General features: G+C 35.3%; 1 protein-coding gene across 1 annotated transcript in view; it reads right to left on the minus strand.

The window, feature by feature from the left end:
• The window catches only part of LOC103604032 (tudor domain-containing protein 3-like), a gene marked incomplete at its 3' end in the record, with an annotated part of 56,976 nt that overhangs the window by 25,042 nt on the left and 16,801 nt on the right, over positions 1–15,133 (minus strand). Inside the window, exon 4 of the mRNA XM_008588623.1 lies at positions 1,293–1,453. Within this exon, the coding sequence (XP_008586845.1) occupies positions 1,293–1,453 (161 nt within the window). The remainder of the gene's footprint in view (positions 1–1,292; positions 1,454–15,133) is intronic.

The raw sequence follows: 15,133 nt of genomic DNA on the forward strand, positions 1-15,133 counted from the left end.
AAAAAAAAAAAAAAAAAAAAAAAAAAAAAAAAAAAAGAAACTACATAAGACGTTAAAAATAGGATGCAAAGTACAAAGGCATTTAAAATATAACATAATTTTAAAACTAAAAAGCTAATCCAAAAGCAAATGATAAACTAATTTTTTGTAAAATGACTGCACCTGTCCCAAACTCTACCTAACAGTCACATTATTTGAGGATGGACCTACAATTTCATTAGGACAACTGATAGAGTCCTACCAGATTAAATTATGGCTCTACTCCCAAAAAAGGAAAACTGGGGCTAAAATTTTAGTGTAATTTTTACTACATTGCGTTCAGGACCATAATTAACTCTTATTCAGAAAGCACATTGTGATTTAATCGCTATTTTTATTGGCACCCCAGTACCTTTACTCTCTCTCCACTGCAATTAAAAAACAAAAACCAGTGACAGGTGGAGCAGGAGGTAAGACAGAAGAATAAGCCGCCACCCCCCAGAGAAACACAATGCCCATTTGAGGCAACATACCCCTTATCAGCACCTTGTTTATCCTATCTAGAGAGTTCTTTCACCTTTCTTCTAAGATAGCCAAAGGACCCAGAGCAGCAAACATAAGCATATAAAATGACTAAGAGGAGAAAACAAAAGGGGGGGGGGGATGTTACAAATGTCTAATGAAAGTACCTACCTCAGAAAACAGCCTAATACAAACACAAAAAATAAAGGAAACATTTTCCCTTCCTTCTCATTGCTTTTCTGCATTCCAATAGGCATGATTCTAAAAGGCTCTCATTAAAAATAGCCAAAAGAAGAATCTGGAAAATTTTCCTTAGGAAGTTCCTCCTCATCTTAGGAAGCAGGATGGCATATGAATCTCCCTGGCTTCAACCATTTTCCAAGAAAACTCATTAGCCTATAAAACTTTCCTAGAACATTAAATAGTGTGATGGACACACTATTTTAAACACACTGAGCTAACTATTAAGGAAGAAACCATAACACATTTAAAAAAATTCTGTTTGTTCTGAAGAATTTTCTGACAAAATTAAAAAGATTACTTTTCATGGAAGAACACCTTAAATTATAAATGCTTTTCTAATTAACACTGAGTCAAGGAGTAACTAATTCCATTCTTAACTATTTTTCTATACAGATAAAGCAAAATGCAAAGCTCTGTAATTTCTCCTAAAAAATTATAACATGCATTTAAGAGTTCGGTCCTTCTTTTCAATGATCTTAAAATTAAATCTGTCTTAATAACACCTTCAAACACTCTTTAACAAATAAACAAAATAAAGTAACAATCACCTTATTTTTGACATATAACTAAATTCTACAGCTGTGCAACTTATATGACCATCAGTCATCTGCAAACGCAGCATCCTTGGTGCAGCCTGAGATTCTTCATTATCCTTTGGTGCGGCAACATTGCGAATTTTTTGAATTTGTAAAACACATGGACCTTCAAGCTGTCAAAACATAAAAGAATAAAAATCATTTTCTAGTCATGGCTGTTGTTTCATTTATATGTTTCTCTTTTCTTTAATAGTCATGCCGTATGATAACTTCAACTAAATAAGGTCAAAACTGAAATTATACACATCAGAGGTCTTTTACTTTATAGGTTTTCAGTGGGAGGGTTGCCATTAAAGCTAAAATTTCAAGAGTTTCCTGGGGCCGGCCCGGTGGCACACTGCTACAGTGCGCTGCTTGGGAGTGCGGCGGCGCTCCCGCCGAGGGTTCGGATCCCACATACAGACCGGCCGCTCACTGGCTGAGCGAGGTGTGGACGCAACACCGAGGGTTGCGATCCCGTTGCCGGTCCCAGTCCGGTACGGGCGCGACACTGAGGGTTGCGATCCATTGCTGGTCACGAAAAAAGACAAAAAGGAAAAAAAAAAAAAAGAGTTTCCTGAAGAACAATTTTTTTTTTTAATAATTCTGAACTCATCTTCAGACAATAACAAGAAAAGAAAACCCTAGGAAAACTAAGTTGTACTTCTGGATGAAAGATATATTAATTGATATTTTTAGTCTTATGCACTCTAAATTATTCACATATATCCTACTTCTCACCCCATGTACATTAAAGGACATTCTGAAAATAAAGAACTTAGCAATTTCTAAGGGACATAAACTTTACGATAGCAGTTAAAAGAATGCTTTCTGTTCAAAGACATAAAGTTTAAAAGTGCACCCTCTTCTGGTATAAATGAAGAATACAATACCACAAAATTTAAACTATATAAAGTTCAAGAAGTGTGAGTTGCACTTATTTTCACATTTCCTTTTTTAAATGATATGAAGTTTTAATACTGTATTACATATATTGGCAATAGGGAGAAGAAATGTTCTCTCTCTGGCCACATTTTAATAAGACAAAAATAAAATTGATGGACTAACTAGTTATAAAGTTAGAAGTTTTCTATAATAAAATGATTATGGCAAAGTTGGGATTGACGAAAATCTGCTCACATGTCTGAAAAATAAGTTTAACATAAAGGGGTAATTTCTGCATAATAAAATATCAAGTCTTTAAGTAGTATACTTTGGGGAAGAGAGGGAGGCTCTTTTTCGTTATAAACAGTCTTTTAAGTAAAATCTTTCTGTGCATATTATGTTTTCAGCAAAGAGAAATGTGAAATGATTAACAAACATTTAGATAATTTCCCAAGCAAGCATATCCCCAAGTTAAAAGTTTTCTATTCCATATTTACCAGGATTTTGCCTGCAAAGGAATAATTTTGTTATAAATTTAGGAAAATGATATAATTAGAAAAAAGAGACTAAAGTTTCACCTAATTTTCAATAATAACAAAAATTCCAAATTGAAACAAGTCTAAAACCCTTAACAAGTATAGATAAGCTGCTAACTCAGGATGAAGTCTTTCTTTTGCTTTTGTTAACATTATTAAAATAAAGACGTTTCAATTAAATCATAGACAGGTTCTAGTTATTAGTGTTCACCATGCTCTTTATTTTAGTATTTCCAATATTTTTAGCCTAAGCATTGACAAATATCTACCCTATGTTATCCAATATGGTCACCAGTTACATGTGGCAATTTAAATTTACTTTAAAATTAAATGAAGTTAAAAATTCAATTTTTCAGTTGTACTGCCCATATTTCAAGTGATCTGCATCTGGAGACTGCAGAAATAGACTATTTACAACACTGCAAAATGTCCACTAGACAGTCAGTGATGATCTAGACCTATGTATTACAAAATGAGACATGTATTCTAGGGACAGCGCATACATGAAGTGTTGGAGGGAAACACTCTTTTCTACTTAATTTTAAGTCTGAAAAAAATTAAACTTTTCTAATAAATATCCAGAGCAACATGGGTACCTTCACTCAGTCCATATAACATATAGCTCACAAGGCATCTTTGTGGAATTTGGGGAATTCTATATCCCATGGGTGTTAAACACAGTACCTTCACTAGATTGTTTTCAATGTGTTGTGACAAACTGCCTTTTACTTGTGCATAGTTAAATGGCTATATGAATCACAATACTTGGTTTTAATCACTAATGCACACAAAATGAACAAGTTGCTTTAAAAGATTCTGCCACAGAAACATATTAAAGATAATGCCAATGATGTAAACACAGGGTAGGAGTAGGATTATTTTGCTGATCTCCTGCATCTGTTTGACCATGAGAACAGAGAGCAGGGGATTTCTGGCAAGGAACACCCGCACCCAACTCCTGATGTTTCCTAGCAAACAGAATTTTACCAATTTAGTTAATCCATCCCTTTTAGTAGGATGAACAGTAGCCCCTCCAAAAGACAGGTCCACCTGGAACCTGTAAATGTGACCTCATTTGAAAAAAAAGGGTCTCTTTATATGTAATTAAGGTAAGGATCTAGGAATGAGAATATCTTGGATTAGGGTAGGACCTAAATCAAATGATGAGTGTCTTTAGAAGAGGAGAAGCACAGAGACACAGTACATAAAAACCTTGTGAAAACAATGGCAGAAATTGGAGTTACGCATCTCCAGACCAAGAAAGGCCAAGGACTGCCTATAGCTACCAGAATCCAAGAGAGAAGCATGGAACAGATTCTCCCTTAGAGCCTCCAAAAGGAATCAACCATGCTGACACCTTGATTTTAGACTTATGGTCTACAGAAATGTGAGAAAATAAATTTCCATTGTTTTAAGCCAACAAGTTTGTAATAATCTGTTACAGCAGCCTCAACTAACTAATATACCCATTTAAAAAATGACTTTTTTGACTGGGAAGAATACACTATATATATTGGCTTCAGCCTCACCCTTCTTCCTTTCTCTTTGGATCTAGCTAGGGGCCCTGAAGGAGGAAGTACTTATCCAGTCTTCTCACTGGGTTGGCACTTCTATGAGTGTACAAGTCTACATGGTTTGTGGTTCAGTTAATGGGTCCATCTATGGCTGTCCCACTAAGCCATATCTTCCAAATACATTTTTATCATTAATAAAGCTGATATTTTTGCCTACATCTGCCACTCTTACTTCCAAATTGGTTCAAAAGCAAAGTAGAAAAGGAGGGACTATTTATTAGAGCCTCCTGAGAAACTCCCAAATTGTATATAATCTCTTGATAGTCACTTCTCAAACGGAATTGTCAGTTTTAAGATTAGTGATTCCACAATTCAGAAATATCCTGTAAGTAAACCAGCAGATATAATAAATTTTTTCATTATTCTGCTTAACAATATTCAGTTTGTTCTGTAGTCAAAACATTGGTAAGTACTGGACTTAAACAATACATAAATGATAGAATAAAATGCTACAGTTCTAAGATCCTAAATCCTGAATCTAAAATCATCTAAAAGCAACAACAAAAATTGATGAGAATTTCAAAATCTTTGTTCAACTACTGTCAAGAGCAAAACAAATGTTAAAAAGATACCAGTTTTAAAAAATAAGAAGAAATAAAGATTAATCCCTGACTGCCCAAGGTTTCTTTAATGTCTGATTTTTCTCTTCTGTATGAGTAAAAAGGAACAATTAAAAGAAATTAATGTAAAAAAATTTAATTTATCATTGTACGTCCAGGTAAGCATCTTTTGCGCTAATAAACAATATCAGTATCTGCCAGAAATACTCTCTGATGAGAAAGAAAAGCCATTCATCCAGGCTTCATCCTTCCTACCCCTGGGTAAATGGACACATCTATCATCTGAACTTGTAACTAGTCACACTAACTGATATGAAATATCAGATTTAAATGGCTGTATTCATGTATTAATTTATTGATCATATTAAATAATATTCTTGTTTGTCAACCAGACTTCCAAAATTTAGATGACAAGGAACTAGTTCTCCACAGTCTGATCACACCTTAACAAACAGTTAAAACTGAGATTTTTAAGACTCCAGAAACTATTTAAGTTTAGACATTCTATGATATAGAGTCTGAAAATATCTGCCAGCCATTTTTTTTATAACCTTATCAATTCCCTTGAGAAACAAATGTGTCAATCTATACCTAACAACATAAATATCACATTCTCCATCAACTCTAGAAATAGGCCATATACCCAAAAGGAATCTATGAGAATGATTCAGTTCTGATCAATGCTCCATCATTATTGCAAAGTAGGTTAAAATTAAAAAAAAAAAAAAGTTTCATCCTCCACAGTCTTTTTGAGTACTTAAAATCACAATTCATTTCTTTGAATTAGCGTAGATAATATCGTTGCTTTCAAAAACACTTCCAGGGGCTTCAGTGGATTTCCTAGGGCTCATATTTTCATCCATTCATTTATACCAAGGGAGGTTTCTAACTGGACTGTTCACACCTCTTAGGACCCAGTTGTCTGGGCAAATTCAATAAAGCTGACTTGATAGAAGAAATATTGATTCTGCCTATAGCTGCTTTAAAAGCCTGAAGGACAGTGCTTTTTGTCTGTGCATCTTTAAAAAATTGAAACATATTGACTGTATATATTTATGGGGTACAGAGTTACATTTCAGTACACATATACAATGTGTGATGATCAAATCAGGGTAATTAGCATATTCATCATCAAAAAACTTTATCATTTCTTTGTGATGAGAACATTTGAACTCCTCTCTTCTAGCCATTAAATAACATACAATAAATTATTGCTCATTATAGATGCCTAGCACTACTGTATGCCACTAGAACTTATTCTTCCTAACTAGCTGTAATTTTGTGTCCACTAACCAACCTCTCCCTATTCTCCCCTCCCCCTCATCTTCCCAGCCACTAGTAAAAACAAAACTTTCTGCTTCTAAAAGTTCAACTTTTTTTTTTTTTTTAGCTCCCACATATGAGTGACAACATGTGGTATTTATCTTTCTGTGCCTGACAAATTTCATTTAACATGTCTTCCAGGCTCATCCATGTTGCAGCAAATGACAAGATTTCATTCTTTTTCATGGCTGAGTAGTAGTCCATTGTGTATATATATACTACATTTTCTTTACCCATTCATCTGTGGATGGATGCCTAGGTTGATTCCATATCTTGGCTATTGTGAATAGTGTTGCAATAAAAATATGCATGCAGATCTCTTCAGTATGCTAATTTGCATTCCATTGTATAAATACCCAGCAGTAGGAATGCTGGATCATATACAGTAGTTCTATTTTTAGTTTTTTGAGGAAACTCCATACTGTTTCCCATAATGGCTATACTAATTTACAGTCCCATCAACAGTATGCAAGAGTTTCCTTTTCTCCACATCCTTGCCAGCATTTGTTATTTTTTGTCTTTTTGATGATAGTCATTCTAACTTGTGTGAGACGATATCTCATTGTGCTTTTGATTTCCATTTCCCTGATGATTAGTGATGTTGAGCATTTTTCCATATATCCTTTTGAGAAATGCCTATTCAGGTCATTTGGCCATTTTCTAATTGTATTATTTTGGGAGTTTTTACTGTTCAGCTGTTTAAGTTTCTTGTATATTCTGGATATTAATCCTTTGTCTGATGCACAGTTTGCAAATACTTTCTCCCACTCTGTTGGTTGATTCTTTGCTCTGTTGATGGTTTCTTTTGCTGAGCAGGAGCTTTTTAATGTAATCCCATATGTCTATTTTTGCTTTTGTTGCCTGTGCTTTAGATGTTTCTTCCATAAAATTTTTGCTAAGATCAATGTTTTGAAGTGTTTCCCCTATGTTTTTTTCTAGTAGTTTCAGGTATTACATTTAAGGCTTTAATCCATTTTGAGTTGATTTTGGTACAATGTGAGAGACAAGGTTTAGCTTCTTTCTTCTGCTTATGGATATCTAATTTTCCCAGCACCATTTATTGAAGACACTGTCCTTTCCCCAATTTAAGTTCTTGGCACCTTTGTCAAAAATCAGTTTGTTATCAATATGTAGATTTATTCCTGGTTCTCTATTCTGTTCCATTGGTCCATGTGTCTGTTTTTATGCCAGTACCATGCTGTTTTAATTATGATAGCTCTGTAGTATATTTTGAAGTCAGGTAGTGTAATGCCTCCAGCTTTGTTCTTTTTGCTCAGAATTGCTTTGGCTATTTGAGGTCTTTTGTGGTTCCATATGAATGTTAGGATTGTTTTTTTCTATTTCTGTGAAGAATGTCATTGGTATTTTGATAGGGATTGCATTGAATGTGTAGACACATTGGGTAGAATGGACGTTTTGACAATATTAATTCTTCCAATCCATGAACATAAAATGTCTTTCCATTTTTTTGTGTTCTCTAATTTCTTTTATCAGTGTTTTTAGCTTTCACTGTAAAGATCTTTCACTTTCTTGGTTAAATTTATTCCTAGGTATTTTAATTTTTTGGTAAGCTATTGTAAATGGGATTGCTTTCTTTATTTCTTTTTCTGCTACTTTGTTGTTGGAATTATGAAACAGACTATAAAATAGCCTAATTTAGAGAATTTATATAGAACTCTAAATCCAATAACTAAGGAACAAATATTTTTCTCAAGCAAACCTGTGATATTTGCAAATATATACAAAGGCATAAGGTGAGCCTCTACAAATTTCAAAACATAGCTATCATTCAGTCTAAATTTTCTGATCACAATGTAACTGAATTAGAATTTATAACAAAAAGAAAAAATATAATATTCTATAATTAAAAAGACAAGAAATCATAACATGAACTAAAAAATAATTAAAACTAAATGATAATGGGGCCGGCCCCGTGGCTCATTCGGGAGAGTGCCGCAGGTTCGGATCCTATATAGGGATGGTCGGTGTGCTCACTGGCTGAGCATGGTGTGGACCGCACCATGCTGGAAAAAAAAAAAAAAACTAAATGATAATGAAAATACCATATATAAAATCTTTGGTATATAGTTAAAACAATGCTAGGGGAAAAGTTAATAGCCTTAAAACGTTTACATTAGAAAAGGAGGAAAATTAATGAGTTGCAATGAGAAAAACAGAATGAGCTCAAATTAGGTAGAAGAAAAATATATTAATGAAATAGACTAAAAATACAATAAAGAGGGTTAACAAAGTCTAGTGTTGGTTCTTTATAAAGATTAATGAAGTTGGGCCGGCCCGGTGGCGCACTGCTATAGTGCGCCGCTTGGGAAGCGTGGCAGCGCTCCCGCCGAGGGTTCGGATCCCACATACAGACCAGTTCCCGCTCACTGGCTGAGCGAGGCACGGGAGCAACACTGAGGGTTGCGATCCCGTTGCCAGTCCCGGTCCGGTACGGGGGCGACACTGAGGGTTGCGATCCGTTGCCGGACACAGAAAAAGGAAAAAAAAAAAAAAAAAGATTAATGAAGTTGGGCCGGCCCGGGGGCGCACTGCTATAGTGCGCCGCTTGGGAAGCGTGGCAGCGCTCCCGCCGAGGGTTCGGATCCCACATACAGACCAGTTCCCGCTCACTGGCTGAGCGAGGCACGGGAGCAACACTGAGGGGTGCGATCCCGTTGCCAGTCCCGGTCCGGTACGGGGGCGACACTGAGGGTTGCGATCCGTTGCCGGACACAGAAAAAGGAAAAAAAAAAAAAAAGATTAATGAAGTTGATAATTGACAAGAGTGATCAAGAAACAGAGCAAAGGCACAAATCAACAATTTAAAGACTTCTACTACTACTAGTAATAAAAACACGAACATAAAATTTAGCATTGAAAAAACAATAAAAGGTACTAAGCATAGCAATCTAAATGTCCATAAACTAGTGAACAGAAAGACAAAATGTGGTATAGCCATAAAACAGAATATTACTCAGCAATAAATAGGGACAAACTATTGACTTATGCCACATCGTGGATTCCCCTCAAAAAATATTATACTAAATGAAAGAAGACAATAGACTACAGATTGTGTGATTCTATTCAATTAAGATGTCAAGAAGAGGCAAATTTATAGAGAAAATATAAAAGACTACACAGACATATTATTAAGAATAATAAGTGCAAGGTGTCAGAACTTAAGATCAATATATAAATATCAGTTGCCTTTCTATGTACCAGTTAACAGTTAGAAAAATTAATAATTTTTTAGGATGCCATGTACAATAACAAAAATAGAATGTTCTAGTAATAAAATTTACAAAATATACAGAACCTATATACTTTCAATAAATTATAAAGCTTTATGGAAAAATTAAATACATGAAGAGAGACATCCAGGACTTTGGGGGTACCCACTCGTACCAGTTCACAACAGCTTATTATGTGCATTTCTTCCTAATTCTGGTTTAAGTGATTAACATCATAGCTTTTAATTGGCAATGGTGAGAATTTTTATACTACAGAAAGTGACAAATGCTATAGATCAGGGCTATTTTTTTCTCTTCAGCAGTTCACTTGGCAATATCATATCATACAAAGATGTTAATTGTCTTAGGTGATCTGCAGATTCAATGAAATTTCAATCAGAACTCCAATATGATATTTAAGAGGCTTGATCATTTGATTCTAAAATTTATATGGGATTGGGGGGGAGAAGGACAGACTATATATAGTCTAAGAAAGAATAATATATTTTACACCATAAGATTAGAAAAACTTGGGCCGGCCCGGTGGCGCACTGCTGCAGTGCGCCGCTTGGGAGTGCAGTGGCGCTCCCGCCGAGGGTTCGGATCCCACATACAGACCGGTTCCCGCTCACTGGCTGAGCGAGGTGTGGGAGCAACACTGAGGGTTGCGATCCCGTTGCCGGTCCCGGTCCGGTACGGGCACGACACTGAGGGTTGCGATCCGTTGCCGGACACGAAAAAAGACAAAAAGGAAAAAAAAAAAGATTAGAAAAACTTAATTTCAAGTGCCACAAATGATATGGCTTGATTAGATCTCATGTATACTACTGAAGGTAATAAGAAAAACAATTTCAAGTGCCACAAATGATATGGCTTGATTAGATCTCATGTATACTACTGAAGGTAATATAAGCTGGTACAATAGCTTTGAAAAATAATTTGGCATTATCTTGTAAAGTTGAACACTGACTTAACTCTGCCATATAATAACTCAATTCCTTATTATATTCCCCAGGGAAATTCTTACTTATGTACAACAGGTAAAAAAAACCTGTACAAGTTTTTCTTCTTAGCAGTGTTTGTTATCAAAAGAAAAAAAAAAGGAAACATCTAAATTTCCATCAACAGAAGAATTAATAAGTAAATAGTGTTGTATTTACACAGCTTAGTATTATACAAGAGAAAACCAATGAAAAATAGCTACACACAACATGGATATATACTGGAGCTATAATATTGAATGATAAAAGCAAGTTACAGCAGATAACAATATACTATCATTTTTTAAAGCTCCAAAACAACATATTGTTTAGAAATAATTACATATTTAACCAAAATATTTTTTTAAACATGTCAAACTAAACTCAAATTTCACAACAGCCTTTCTTGGTGCTAGGGGAGGAAAAGCTAGAAATGGTAAGTAGACAGGATGATATTGCAATGTTCCAGTTCTTACCTCAGGTTGAGGCTTCACAGGTGCTCACTTTATTATTAAGCTTCAAAACATGTATATTTGTATATATTAAATATTTCAAGTAATTTACATAATGTTTTAAAATTAGGACATTGGGTAGTTCAGTGAAATGTCAGGAGAACTGGAGAACTAGGTCTGCAACCTATACAGCAAGAAACGTACTAGAACTCAAACCACAGAACTGGTTTGACTGGCAGTGGTGTATTGTTAAAAACACATCTGGAAGAGGAACAGGGGGAGAAGGCCTAAAATTTGTAGAATTTTGCCAATTTCCATGGCCATTTTCAACTACCAACTAGATATTACTGCACCCTAAATGGGAAAGAGATGCTGACAATCAGCACTCATGAGCTGAACAAGCTGATCTGGCACACAGCAAGCACCTAGCACTACGCCTTGTACCAGCAATCACACTGGCTCTGGACACTTATCCTAGCACTGTTGCAGCTACTTCCCGAGAAACTTGGTCTTGCTGCAGGTTCTACTACTACCAGATGGGATTCTTCACAGTTTCTGCTTTTTTGTGTATAACTACCCCAAGTCCAGGGCAGCTACAGTTGACCAGCAGAGCTGAGGTACATTGCATGGAACAGCTCCAAAGGAGTCTGGGGGAGAAGTAGCTGGCAGTTTCTTCTTCACCACCAAGACCCTCAAGATGGGAAACTGCCTCAAAAACAGAGAAAGAATTCAGGTTCTAGGAATCACAAACATACTATACATATCTTCCACGTATTGTTACCAGTCAAGATTTGTCAAACCCTATTGTCTATAGTTTGTACTATAAAATAGCTTTTTGGGTTTTCCAAATAGAAATAATATTGAATATGGTGTGTGTGTGTATACGTGTTGTGTGTAAATATATTTTTTCCACATAGTGTATGTGTGTGTGTGCATATATATGTTTGTTTATTTTAAGTCTTAGGGTAGAAGGTTATGTGTACAGTGTATGTATACCCTAAGACTTTAAATATGTATGCCCCCATATGAGGATCTCCCCACTCACTATGCCTGATTGAAAATCACATCTCTAAAAGTTAACACTCTCCCAAGGAAAACAACTTTCCCATGTCACTAAGCTGAGACAGCTGCCCCTTTTATATGTACTTCTGACACAACATTTGTTTCACTATAGTACTAACATTGCTGGTTTCTCAATCTCTCATTAGGTTATGTGCTCCAAGAAGGCAGGAGCTATCTTGTTGATCTCTGCATCCCTTTCACTTAGCACAAATGTATTTACTAGTGTTTTAACTATAGTTTATTTAGCACTTACTAAATATAGCAGAAAATGTGGCAGAATCTTTACACAAGTTATTCAATTTACCTTCAGAACTATAAAGTACATTAGGATCATTCGTGTATCTCAAATGAGAAAACTAAGGGCAGAAGTAAAGTACTTTGCCAGAGGTCTCTCAGGTAGTCAGAGGCAGAATCAGAATTCAATTTTAGATCTGTCTCACACCAAAGCTTGTCTTCTTTCTACTGTACATTCTAAAACTATGATAAAAATTTGCTATATACTAAAAAACAGGTGTAGGTATAAAGGGCAATGGGAATATTCATCTTTAAAAATTAATTCTGCTCAAAAGAGCAGAAAATTAGAAGAGAAGTTGTTGCACTTGAGCTGGGATTTCAAGAATAAACATGAGTTTGCCTGGCAGCTAAGCGAAGGATATCTAGGTGCTGTAGCAACAAAAGACTGCGATGTTAAGGGAACTACAGTTTCCTCATCTTTAAAGTAAAAGGGAAGGCAGTAATAATTTCTATTTTCAGTGCTGTTCTAAGATCGTGTAGATAATACATATAGATTCTTTACCATAGGACCTAGCACAAAGTAGGTCCTCAACAAATGACAGAAGAAAACCAAGAAGATTATGATGATTATAATTTTACTAAAAACTAGGGTTCTCCTATATAAGCTTTTTTGTTGTACCAAAATAGATCAAGAGGAAGGCAGAATAAAAGCACCAGGGATACTGAAAGAAATAGCTTGGGAAGGTAATCCCTAATCCTGATCTCAAATTTTTCAAGTGCCATTCATATACAGCAGAGAGTTTAAACAAAAATCAACAAACAATAATAAAAGAAAAACTTTCTGAATGATAAATATGGTGGTATATGTACTAGAAAATCTGAAAGTTTCTACCTCTTAGGAACTTTTAAAAAGAGTATTATAAATGCCTGGTAATTAAGAAATGAACAACATAATCTTTAATAGTTTTCCCCAAACTTGAGATTCCCTAAAGTAAAAAGCATCAGTTTATATATCAAAATAATACAACAGCATATAATTTGCTCTTATTCAATCATTCAAATTACAAGAAAAGCACTGTGGGAACCCAGTCAAAAGGAGCAGTTCTCCCAGTGTCATTTACCAATTTCCACATCTCTGTTCTTCACTGCTCTAACTTTTTGTTTTCTGGGAGATTTAAAAAAAAAAAAAAAGGAGGGCTAACATAATTTTCAATTACAGAAAGAGTATCTAATATATATTATTTTGTATTGTCTTCTTTAAACTCCACAGAAGTCTTATAAATAATTACCAATAAACACTTGTAAATAAAGCATAAAATCAAAGTTTCAGTAATCCATTTTTTCTGAAAAAAAAGTACATGTTTAATTTTAATAATTTACTAAAAGGAACACTGCTATATTACATTATTAGCACAGACTAAATTAGCATATAGGAAACACGGTACAATTTTATTTAAATTAAGACTTAAAACTTTTTCCAATAACTTTTCTTTTTAAGAACATCCGATTTCTTGACAGTATCCATGGGTAAGGGCATTCACTTTGAATTTTAAGGCAGTGAAGCCATCATGTGGTTGATGTCAGTACTGCCAAGGCTTTGAGACAGTCACTTCCTACTTGGAAAAATTAGTTCTTAATCATAGTTTCACATTCAAAAAGGTATATATAGCCTTAGATAGAAAAAAATAAACACAGAACTGATAGCCTTTCCTGTTAGGGCTCCATATCAATTGCTTAAGGTCCTCACATAGCTGTGTTATTAACAAAATATTTTTACATTAACTTATATTTTATAATTATCTCTTACACCTTGGTTTAAAAAGCTGTGAAAATAACTACAGCAAAATATTAAACTTAGAGGAGAATGTAAAAAATATTAAACAGTTATATTTCCATTTTATCATGACTTCTTCTATGGTTTTTAGTTTGCAAAGAGAAAAGAACCTGAGCAAAACTATTTTAATTAGTAATATAGTTACTTGAACTTTTTGCCATTCTACTTTCTCCCAAAATAATCAGTGATTATAGCCATTATTAAGACTTCAGTTTCAAAATCCAGGTAACAATGCTCTTCTGAAGGCTCCAGATATGTCTTAGAATGAGAGATGTAAATTCAATGCATTCAGGATTAACTGTCTTTTAATTATAGACCTACAATATTCCTTACCTGATCACAGATCTAACAGCTCTCCATTCTCCCTTTCCATTCTCAAATTCCCAAATACTGCAGACAGTGTTATCCAAATCTTCTTCATTATAATAATAACAATACATACCATGTGAGCATTTACTTTCAGTCTTTCAGGAGAGGAAGTTTGAAGACTCCTCTCTACACTCTCTTCAATCTACCTCCAAAGGGATTACTGATCTGTCCTGAGGAAGTTCCGGTACATTGTACTGAGCCTCATGCCCAGTGAATAAGATTCCAAGGGGGTTGAAAGACACTTGCATGAGGTCCTTTCAAAGAGACCACACAAGCTATCTTGCTTCTTCAGTATTTGCTTCTTAAATTTAGTGGGGCAAATGGTCTCCAGTCTTCATTCTTTCTTAAATATATATATATATATTTTTTTTTTTTTTTTTTGGTGCCTGGCCAGTACGGGGATCCTGATGGATCTTGAATGTGATCGGGGCCATTTTACACACACTCAGCACAAAATGGCTGCCAACCTTTCCCTTACGAGAAACATTGTGGTTTCTGAGAAATAGAAACTCCTCCACACCAGCACCAAGCCCCTCCCTGATTACGTCGGCCTTCCTTACAACCTATATAAGCCCTCCAACCCCAATGCTAGTTGCTGCTCTCCATTTTGAGTGCAGCCCAGCAGATTCTTTTCCTTTAATAAAGCTTGATCGGGGGGCCGGCCCGGTGGCGCACTGCTATAGTGCGCCGCTTGGGAAGCGTGGTGGCGCTCCCGCCGAGGGTTCGGATCCCACATACAGACCGGTTCCCGCTCACTGGCTGAGCGAGGCGTGGG

This window comes from Galeopterus variegatus, unplaced genomic scaffold (assembly GCF_000696425.1).
Source record: "Galeopterus variegatus unplaced genomic scaffold, G_variegatus-3.0.2 Scaffold4927, whole genome shotgun sequence".
Lineage (NCBI taxonomy): Eukaryota > Metazoa > Chordata > Mammalia > Dermoptera > Cynocephalidae > Galeopterus > Galeopterus variegatus.